The 11,533-nt window shown below is 33.3% G+C and overlaps 2 protein-coding genes across 2 annotated transcripts; one reads left to right on the plus strand and one right to left on the minus strand.

Annotated features, from left to right (window-relative positions):
- The first annotated feature begins 4,963 nt into the window (after positions 1-4,963).
- On the plus strand, positions 4,964-5,891 carry LOC111893318 (uncharacterized). Its single transcript, XM_023889382.3, has one exon. It carries the CDS (start codon positions 5,126-5,128, stop codon positions 5,774-5,776), a length of 651 nt encoding a protein of 216 aa, XP_023745150.1. The 5' UTR covers positions 4,964-5,125; the 3' UTR covers positions 5,777-5,891.
- Positions 5,892-7,201: 1,310 nt separating this feature from the next.
- LOC111893296 (glutathione S-transferase T3-like) lies at positions 7,202-7,948 on the minus strand. Its single transcript, XM_023889356.1, has one exon. The coding sequence runs from the start codon at positions 7,946-7,948 to the stop codon at positions 7,202-7,204; it is 747 nt and encodes a 248-aa protein (XP_023745124.1).
- Positions 7,949-11,533: the final 3,585 nt, after the last annotated feature.

The following is an 11,533-nucleotide window of genomic DNA, read 5'->3' on the forward strand; positions in this document are numbered from 1 at the left end:
ACTGTTACTTGTCATCTTCTATGGCTTCCTATGGTGCATTTAGAAAGCTAGGAACGATTTGAGCTTTAACAAGCTGAGAATCTCCTCTTCGAAATTGGTGGACAATGTCATCACAACGACTTTCAGTTGGGTTAAATATAGGGGTAATTTTGATGGTTGTAATTGGGCAAATTGGATTTGCTACCCGTTTTATATCTTGTAATTGTTATTTTGTTTCTTTTGCTCTGCATTGTGCTTGATTGGCAGTGACTTTAATAATAAAATTCCACCGTTTCCAATAAGATATATTAAGAAAGTTGCAAGATTTTTTAAATAAACATAAAAAAAAAAGAAAAAAAGGAAAAAAGAAAAAGAAAAAGAAAATAAATAATATTTTTATAGTAAATTACACAAATGGTCCATGTGGTTGGGGTATCCTGTAAATTTGATCCCTAACACTTTTTGTCCAGATTTTTGGTTTTGTTTCGAGTTTTGTCCCTTCTAGATCTGATTTGACTATATTACCATTAATATTATTTTTTAGTTTTTTAAAAGTATATTTTAAATTTTTACCGTTTTATAAAAAACAAGTGGTCCAACCGTCACCCATCCCACTGCCCCTACCCCTTTCTCATTTCACCATTTCAAATTTCAACTGTGTAGAAGAATAGCACCACCTACATCCCTACCATAACTCCTGCCACTCTTTTTTTTGGTAAGAGACCACCAGATAACACCACTTGTTTTCTCTTACTCGTACCAAAACTAACTGAAATTTATGCTTCTCTCTCTCTCTCTCTCTCTGTGTGTGTGTACATGTGTGTGTTTCCTTCTTTGGTAAATAAAAAATAGATCCCTAATTTCTTTTCAATTATTCAAGTTCCGATCATCAATGAAGCATCATAGTGGGGAGTTAACAAGAATAAAATATCCCAATGGTGGATAATAAATGGATGTAGGTGAATGGAGAGTCTAATTTATAGGTTTAATTAAATAAAATTGACCCCTGATGCCATATAATACCCAACAATGGCTGATAAATAATTTGATTTTGGTTCTCATAAAGTATGATTAGATTCTGTGATTTTGGTTTTAATTTTCAAAAATGAATCGATTTTGGTCTTCACTTGGGTTCCGTGTTTTGGTTTGCATTTGTATTTTAGATTTTGGTTTTCATTTGATTTGGTTCTACGATTTTGGTTTTTGTTATCAATTTTCCGGTAAGTGTTGTGATATGTTGGGTGGTGGTGGTGAAGACAATGAAGAGACAGTGGAAGAGAAAAGGAAATGGGAAATGAAAATGAAGAGGGGTGAAAGGAGGGTGGGGTGTGCAGTTGGTTCACTGGAGGTGAAGGACTAGAAAAAGATGGTGAGAGGAATGGTGGATTCGGTGACGGGAGCCAATTCTTGTATTTGTTTATTTAAAATATTTAGATAAAATTTCATAAATAGTCCTTGTGGTTTTTAAAAAGTATAACTTTTAGGATATCTTTAGGTAAACTGGTGATCCTTGTGGTTTCAAAATCAAACACGAATAGTCCTGTTAGCTAGTTTCGTTAAAAACAGAGGTTATATATATATGAAATGATCTATTTACCCTTTTTTTGTATTTTTCTCTATTGTTTCTGCAACATCCTCTAAATAAAATTAAAACTCTATCCCTTCCCCCAAATTATCACCCATTTTCCCTTCCTCTTTGTATGTTAATGTTGTTCCACCATTGTCAAGATTGCCTCTATCAGCAATGTTAACCATCATCGCTCTCATCCATGACATTTATAACCACTACCTCTATCACCACTAATAGCCACTAAGGGTCATCGTGTAACACCTGTTCTAGGAATACTTCTTTTGAGGCTTGGTCATTTTAGACCTTTTACATGTGGAATTTGGTGATGCCCACAACATAGTGGAGTAAGCACCACAGTGTGACAAGGCTATAAGGAACGCGTATCCTTTTAACGCACCATGACATGGAAATGGCATGGTCATGATGTGGTGGAGGCCATTATGCAAAACTCTAATTATCCGGATTTAGATCCCTATTTAAGGGATGTGATGTTTAGGGTTTTCTCACCTTCATCCTTCATTGTTGACCTCTTGAAGCTTTATGGTGGTTTTTAGTGGCATTGAATAAGAAGAAGGTGTTATTGGTGCATAGATCCAACAAAAAAATCTCCTCATCACCTTCTTGCACACCTTTGGTTTTTAGTGGCATTGAATAAGAAGAAGGTGTTAAGGTGGTTTGAGTGGATGAGTTCCATAAAGTTGGCAACTTTATAGATCCTTGAGGTGCATTTGTGGTTTCATGTTTCATATCTAAAGTTTTATAGAGTTTTGGTTCCATCATGAGGTTTTAATCTCATTTTCACCATTTTCACCTAACTAGAGTTCAAGACATGCATTGGACGGGCATGTCAATAAAACAAGTATTTTTATGAGATGTTGGGTGTAAGGAAGCCTTTTGTAAGCCTCAATCCAAGAGTAGTTCCCATGTCGTGGCGAAAGAAGTTTCCCGTGACTGTTTTTTTTCGTGAGACGGCCATGTCATGGAAAATGCTTGTCCATGATGTGGTGGCTAACTGTGTTGGTTTTGACTGTTAACTTTGATCGTTGATCATTGACTTTTTGACCAAGTTGACTTTTAGTCAACCTGAGCGTTTTTTTTACTATAGATTGAGGATGTACCTCTGATTGTTTTCTAGGTGGCTCGTAGCACTAGTCTTTGTTTCATGAGAGATGTGTTGTTTGTCTTCTAGCCTGCGATGTGATTTTTCTCACTATAATTTGTACTGCAGTATGTATCCTTGTGTGTAGAACGTTGATATGTTGTAGTGATCTATTAGACTGGTAGCTCTATTATGATTACATGTGTTTGCTTGTTATTGTTTGTTTACGTATGTAGACATATTGTGGTTGGGTTGAGGCGGTCCGGCACTGTGTTGTAGGCCAAGATACCCAAGCAGTTTGGTTATTATTATAAGCCTAAGGAGAGCGGTCTAGTCCTGTGTTGTTGGCTCGGGAGAGTAGTCTAGCTCTATGTTGCAGGCTTAGGAGTGTGCTCCAACACAATGTTATAGGCTCAGGAGACTGGTCCAGGTGTACTGTAGGCCTTACGAGGTGGTCCAGTCAGACTGTAGGCCTAGCGATGCGGTCCAGTCAGATTGTAGGCTCATGTGTGCATGCAGTGTATGTGTATTGTTGTGTGGGGTGTCTTGGAGAACCCACTAAGCTTTGGCTTAAAATTGTGGATTTAAATGTTTCATCCATTGGTCGATGTGTTTTTGGGAGACATTATGTTTGATACTCTGATTTTACAATATGGTTGTGAAAGAATATTTTGATGACTTATGCTTTATGAAAAAATGGTTTATTTCCTTTTATAACTGCAAAATTTTTACTATGGTTTTTTGGGACGTTACCCATTGCCCATGTTTCTTCACTCCCACCTGCTTCTGTTGTATTGTACAATATATAAACAAAAAGTCAACCATATGCATGTCAATAAATACAGTTACAACTGGGTCCACTGAAGCTAGAGAAAGTAAGACTCCTAAATGTACAAGGAAAAATATGGAACAATAATCAAATCAAAAATCAAAAATCAAAAATCATTGGGGGCACCGGGAGAATTCACAACTAAGACTCCAACTCTTCGGCCCTTACCTTCACTATGCACTTCCTCCATCTTACTCATGCATTTGGGTTTAATTTTAGCTCATGGTTGTACGTGCAGTGGTTCCATTACCAAAAATTATATCAATAACCGTTATGAGGTTATATTTGCTCACCAGAAATCCCATATCATCCCCAAAGCCATATTCAAGCTAGTATTCACTCTTTTTATTTTTACCATGCCTTATATTTACCGACTTAGGCCGATCCATTACCATCCATAACCTTTCTCTTTGGTGGTTCAACCATGTCAATGTGTTAATCATTACAATTTTAAGGTTCTTGTTAGGTGTTATTATTGTGTTCCTATGTAACCAGCATCCACAAGTTGTAGGATTCACCATAATCATGACTGCTTGTGGGAACACACACACAGGTGGTCTCCTCATTGATATATTGATTTCCCTTTGTTATACTCATGATAATCCTTTTAGAACAAATTGTTATCAAAGAGGTTTTGCAAATTGCCATCAAAGAGGAAACTAAAATTTCAAGAACCCCTTTTATTCCCAAGACCTTTAAAAGCTCACAATCATCTCATAACCTTTCAGGTGATGAGGAAATAGAAATACAAGCACATGAAACTAATAGATAAGCCATAAGGTGTTTTCCATAGCCTCAAATAGTAAGAAAAATTATAGTTGTTGCAGAGAATACTCCAATTCAAGGACATTTTTCAGCCTCCAAGAGTAGCTTATCTTCTAGCTATAATCATATGTTCATATCCTCAAAAACCACCACTAATGTAACTATTACTAGATTATAGCGCTTCTAGTGTTAAGAATTGGAGTTGTAGCTTTGGCTAATAAGATGCATCTTCTTGTAAGTGATGATTCTACGTACGTAAATGTCGTTTTTTTTTTTTTTTTTTTTTTTTTTTTTTTTTTTTTTTTTTCTAAAATGATATATAAAAAAATAGACTTTGTTCATTTTAATCAAATTACAGAAAAATTCTTTGTGGTATATTACATTTTCATAAATAATCCAAAGGTAAATGGGTCATTTTAAAAGTATTAACATCTCAAAAGTTAGATTTAACAGCAGAAAATCATGTATAGAAACCACAAGGACGATCGGTACAATGTTTCCTAAAGTTATCTTGAAAATGATACTTTTTAGAAACCAGAGGGACCATTTATGAAATTTTGTCAAATATTTATTTAACTAATTAAAAATATTTGGCAAAGACAATATAATCATTTAAAAAAATAGGTACTAAACACGTAGCTAACCAAATCCACCAGGACCATTTGTGTAATTTACTTTGAATTTTATATTTTATTCGTAATTTAATAAATATTTTACAATGTCAGAAAGCCAGAAGGCCCAGAAACGCCACTTGCCCTTTTGACCAGGAGTAGCATCACAAAAAGCTCTCTATTGGTCTGTAATCGTGATAATCACGCACACCCACCTCTGACATCTCTCCCAAAAGTATCATCGCCACCAACAACCACCGTCCATCGCCACAATGGAAGAAAAAGAACACAAGAAAAACAAGAAAAAGAAGCAAAAACACCACCACTCAAACTCAGATTTCTCATTTAAACCCTCCTCTCATGTCAAAGGTCTCCGTTTCGGCGGCCAATTCATAGTCAAATCCTTCACCATCCGCCGTGCCAGACACCTCGAACTCCTCCGGCTCCTCTCCCTACCACCAATGACCACCCACCACAAACCGTCACCCACTTTCCTCTCCACCGCCGCTTTCCTCCCCTCAACCTTCACCATCTTAGCCCACCATGCTTGGCACACGCTCACCCTCGGCCTCGGCACCAAGAAGTCGAAGGTGGTCCTGTTCGTCTTCGAATCGGAAAACATGAAGGTTGCGGTGGACCGGATGTGGCCGACGGAGATACCGTTAGGGGAAGTGAACCGGAAGCTGATCAAGGGTCTGACCGGTTGTGAAATGGCCCGGTTCAAGTTCAGGAAAGGTTGCATAACCTTTTATGTGTATGCAGTGAGAAAAATTGGGAACAAGGGGTTTTCATGTGGTGATGATCTGAGGGTAATTTTGGAAATTGTGGTGTCTTTGAATGATTTTTTGGATCATACTGCAATGCTTGCTATGCCTAACCAAAGAAGCATTGGCTTTGTTCATCCTGTTGCCATGGCTAATTAGTCATGGCAAAATTACCATTTTACCCTTGTATTTCTTTATTTTATTTATCAGATTTTTTTTATGTCACTGGAATTATTTTGTGTTTTGGTAACACTGTGATTAATTTTTTATGGTAGATCTTCTATTTTTTACATTAGTTTATTGAGAAATTAGTGTCATGTAGTATTGAGTGTTTGACAAACAAGTGAAATAGTCCACCATTGTATTTAAAAAACTTAATACTTATAGTTTAAATTGATGTATATATATATATATATATATATATATATATATATATATATATATATATATATATATATATATATATATATATATATATATATATATATATATTACTTTTCTAATAGTTGTCATAATGAAAATCAAACATAATTATTAAGTATGTTAATTCCTTAATTATCTTTTAGATCCATTTTACATTCTTTCTTCTTTATTCCAAGAGTGAACTTAACAAAGAAGCATATAAATAGTTGATGTATTTGCTAAAAAAAAAGTTGTACTATAAGTATCCTCTTATAAGTTGTGCTATAAGTATCCTCTTAACCAAATTTACCCCCTAAATTCAATCTAATCAATTTTTTGACATTTGATTTGATATCATTTTTTTGTTTATATTCCTTTTTTATTTTTTTTACAATGTCCGCCGAATTTATAAATCGATTTTATATAGTTGTTTGAATTTATAATGCCATCCGATTTATAAAATGTTGTTCGAAATTTATAATAATAATAATAATAATATTGTTAAAATATATAATAAAAAATAATTAAAAACCGATTTTATATAACCGCTCGAATTTTATAATGTCGTCCGAATTATAAAATTTTGTTCAAAATTTATAATAATAATAACAACAACAATAATAATAATAATATAAATTAAAAATGAATTAAAAACAAAATACGAAAAAAAACAACTAAAGACAAAAAGTCAAATCATGAGGGATGGATACTTAGAACAATGGGTATGAGAGGTAAGTTTTCCTCATTTTTTGTAGGTCATACTTCTTTTCCCTCACATTTCTTTCTATCATCTAAAACTCAATGAATGGATGGAAAGCTCTTCATTCACTTTTTTTTTTAAATAAGCTTTTTTTTATGATTTATAATTTTTAAATTAATACTAAACATAAAATTTAATTAAAAATAAAAAGCATTTCATTAATTAAAATAAAACTTACATTAAACCTAAAATTTAAAAAACTAGAAAATAAAAAAAACACACACACACACAAACTAAAAACTAAACAAACCAACGACCTACGGAAAATATTTTTTCATAATTTTTTTCCTCTTCTTCATCACGAGATCGAGAACCGGTCCCGAGAGATGTTCGATGTTTTCCATCAAAAACTTCATATCTTCCATTTCTTGTCTCTCCGCCCGCTCTTTTTTCCTTGTTTCTTCTTTTTCTTTGTCGAAAGCTTAATGTTCGGAGAAATTAAGATTATATCGATCAAACGACGATGTTATTTTCCGCATTTCGTCGATGTCCACGTTGAAATCAGATGCACCCGAAGAAGTCCCTTTTCCCTTTCTCTTCACTTTGTCCCTACCCATTGGGCGGACAATTTCTTCTAGCTCGAGTTCGTCATCCTGATTTAAATCTAGACCGACCCGAGCATCGGAGGAGGTTGCGTAACCACTAGAGCCCGTTTTCGTTCGCTTTGATTGTTGGACTCCAAAAACAAAATCTTGCTCGTATTTTTTCCACCCAGGACATCGAACCAATAATTTCCAACAATCGTGCCACTTGAATGGTTTTCCGACTTCTTCAAGGTAAAACTGCAAAGCTTCTTGAAGTATTTGTTCGTCCCCTTGGCTGCTTTTCCGTTGGGTTTTTAGGTTGTTGTACAACCCGTTTATTTTTGAAACCCCCTTTGCTATTTCTCGAAACTTCGAATTCATTTGATGTTTCGTACGGTAGTCGTCACATTTTTCTAGCTCCTCTCGAAACCGTTCTAAAATGCGAAACCAAAAATGGTCTCCCAGTTGTACGTTTCCTTGAATCGAATCTTCAGAAATGTCAGCCCAAGATTTGACCAAAACTAGCTCTTCGTGTGGAAGCCATGCAGTCGGCTTTTGTCTTCCTGGTTGTGCGACACCCTCGCATGCTTGTTTTTTCCCTTTACGTCTTTGTGGGGGTGGTGTGGGTTGAGTTTCGGGAACCATCTCTTCTTCTTTCGAGTCATCCAATTCATCCACAAGTTAGCGTTGTTGATGGGTTTGGGTTTGAGTTTGAGTTTGGGTTTGAGGTTGAGGTTGATTTAACGATCGTTGATCCGGAAACACAACAAATTTTGAAAACATTTGCGGCGAAACATTTGGAACTTGCATCGGATAATATTGTCAACATTTTGGTATTGAAAATTGTTATGGGGATTGAATGGGAGCATCGAGTTGGGGGTGATAAACTCCTTGTGGTGATGAATCGATAGCAAAAATGTTTCGAGAGGGGATGTTTATACTCGAACAATGACTTTTTTTCCTTCGATCGGAAGGTGGGGTTTGATTGTCGGGATTCATTTTTTTTTTGAGAAGAAAGTGGAGAGAGTTGAGGATTTGTGTGAATTTTGTTTCATGGTAAATCGTTGTGTATTTATAGGTATGTAAAAAGGTTAAAAAAACAAAAAACAAAAAAAAATGGATTTAAATCCATTTAGCCGTTACAGCCCAAAAAAAATTTATTTCTTTTTTTTTTTACCGTTGAATATTCAAAAAAAAAATCACGTTTTACCTGGCGGAAACCTCCCCGCGACCCTTCCCCGCTCCGTCCGGCCTTATAGAAAATCCTCATAAAAATCGAGTTAAGAAAGCCGAAGTGTTGGTCAATGGATCATCATTAGTAAGTTTTCACTTTTAGAATTAGCAAAATTGGGTAGAGTGAGGATGACATCACATGTTTTTAAAAATTTATATCTGTTAAATAATAATTAAAAAAGTATTTTATAATGATTAGTGAAACGATTTAGGATGTGATATATTCAAAAATATTTGGATACTTTTAAAATTTATTCGACGTATTTAATTTATTTTATTTTAGCCAAAATTTCTACTCTATGTATTAAAGATGAAATTTAACGCAAAGAAATGTATTTATATGTAAACATATAAATTGAAATTAATACTTTCAAAAACTAAATATGTAAGAACAAATAAGTTTAATAACTATATTTTTAGTTTAATCAACAAAATAGTTAGGATAAAATATAGAAAACACAACTATTTATCTACTAGTATTCGGAAAAACTTTTATATATTATTTATATGTAGAAAAACCTTTATATTTTTAGTTAATTTTCGCATTAACCAAAATATCCGTTTTTTTAAAAAATTACAGGTTTTTTTGTGACATGACATTTATCTTTTTCGTTTTTAAGTTGACATGAAAATAAAAACATACGATGTTGCCTCTTGTCTAAAGGTAAAACGTGAGAAATATATCATTTACTTAAGCAAAAATAAATGACGTTAGTTTTTTTCTATGTCAACCTAAAAATTGAAAATGTAAGGTTTTTTCTGCATATAAAGTATAAACAAAATGTAAGGGTTTTCTGAATGCTGATAGATAAATGATTATGTTTTTCTGCATTTTGTCCAAATAGTTATGGTGGCAATCCAAAATCATTTATTTTAATTTTTTTTTTTATAAAAGCCGACACACAAGCTTCTAAACTGTTGTTAAACTAAATCACTATTACAGACGATACTTGAATATTCAACTACTTGAATGAGAGCACCATGTCAACACAATATACCGTTGGACACACAAGCTTCTAAACTATTATTAACAAAATGTTTGTATAATATCAATATTTGGATCAAAATCATTTCAAAGTACGCATTACTAAACAACATTAAACTCATTAATAATAATCAACAACATTAAAGAATGCAATGCAATTGACATGCACATGCTTATAATCCCAATCTCATTATCAATATTGAAATCTCTCAAGTTGTTTATTTCATTATAACGGGACTCTCATGGCAAGTTTAGAGAGGAAAAATTGGCTACGAAGCACATGTAAAGAAATATCACAAAGCTCATTCCCTACATAGTCTCAAAGAAAACAGTATACTATGTACAAATGAACGACGACACAAGTACCACGTGAAGGGATTACAAGACTCAACCAGCACGTGGAAGTTTCACTTGAAACTATTCACAACTTTCGTATGTAGATGTTTACTTGGACACAATTCACAATCTTACATAATGTCCATATTTGGATATCAAAGGCAATCTCAAGTGTTTGGACCATACAAGTCTCAATTTCCGATCCTAATATTGTTTTATATGATCATGATTAAACTCATTTCAATATGAATAAAATTGTCTCCACTCTCAAAACACATTATGAAACATCATTTCATGAACGCAACACATAATACTTACAATATTCACATATAATAGAAATATGATATCTTATAAAATGAAATTTAGATCATTAAAACATAAAAATAGAATAAGGACATGTATTCTTGGAGTAATAACCACCTTAGCAAGTTGTAGACTAGTTCACTTCTAGTAGTGTTTAAATGACTAAATGTCAACTATACATCAAATTTTAACTAACCACATAACCACTTATTAATTTCTTATTAATATTAAACATTTGGAATCTTATTTTATCTCTTAGATATATAGTCATAAGAAGTGTAATGAAAGTGGTTTGAGGTAATACATATGAAAAGACCAAAAGTCATAATGTCATACCCCTGCCGAGGCGGCGAAACACGTCGGACTGTACTACTAAGTTCATGGATCATATGTAAACTAAATATATAGCACAAGTACAACAATAAACAAAGTAGAATTTGAATTACATCTTGATGTTTGAATACAAGGTTTTTACAGATAATAATAGTACATGAATTGCCTTAACAGATAGACATATAATACAACCGCAAGTAAACTAGGTCACCTATAATCCAATCCATCTTGAATGTTTGTTTAGTGATTTACTGAGAATACATGTAGTTTTGAGGGTCAACACAAGGTTAGTGAGTGTTATAGGTTTTCTGCTAACTTAAGTAATATTTTTAAAAGTCTAAAAAATATTTTCTTTATATGTATAACATGTAACATTCATGTTTTGAAATCGTGTATTGTAAATTATAAAAGAGAATAATATTATGAAATATTATGTGAAATTGAGTGTTGAGTTATAACATATAGTTTTACTAGAAATGAAGTAAAACTATGTTTAGAATCACTCAAAAAATATTGGAAGTCTTATGAGATTCCAATTAAAAGTCAAATAGTGAAATTTAATGAAAATATAAAATTTGGAATAAGTAAAATTTTATTATTGAAAGTTATAGATAATCTCGTTAAAAACATTTAAGCAAAAAGTCATCGAAATCCGAGTTATAACGCAGAAGTTATGACCAATCGAAGATCCGCGACAAAACCAGCACGACGCCGAATGACGTAAAAAGTGAGTTTTTGATAAACTACTTTTTAGTCTTAGTAATCTAAATGAAAGTTGTAGTATTTGATAAACCGAGAAGTTCGATAAAAAGAACGCCATTAGTAGTACAACGGTAAAAAGTCTGACGAAAACGGATGTCAGATGAAGAAGTTATGAATTTTTAACGGATTTTCCTGTCCCGGTCTGTTAAAAATAATAATATTATAAATAAAGTCAAAATTAGCCGACGAAGTCTAAACGAAAGTTGTAGAGCATAATTTTACATACGCGTGCATATAAAGAACGTCAAAAACGGAGCTCGTATACGAAAATTATGGAT

Source organism: Lactuca sativa, chromosome 8, assembly GCF_002870075.4.
Source record: "Lactuca sativa cultivar Salinas chromosome 8, Lsat_Salinas_v11, whole genome shotgun sequence".
NCBI classification, from domain to species: Eukaryota; Viridiplantae; Streptophyta; class Magnoliopsida; order Asterales; family Asteraceae; genus Lactuca; species Lactuca sativa.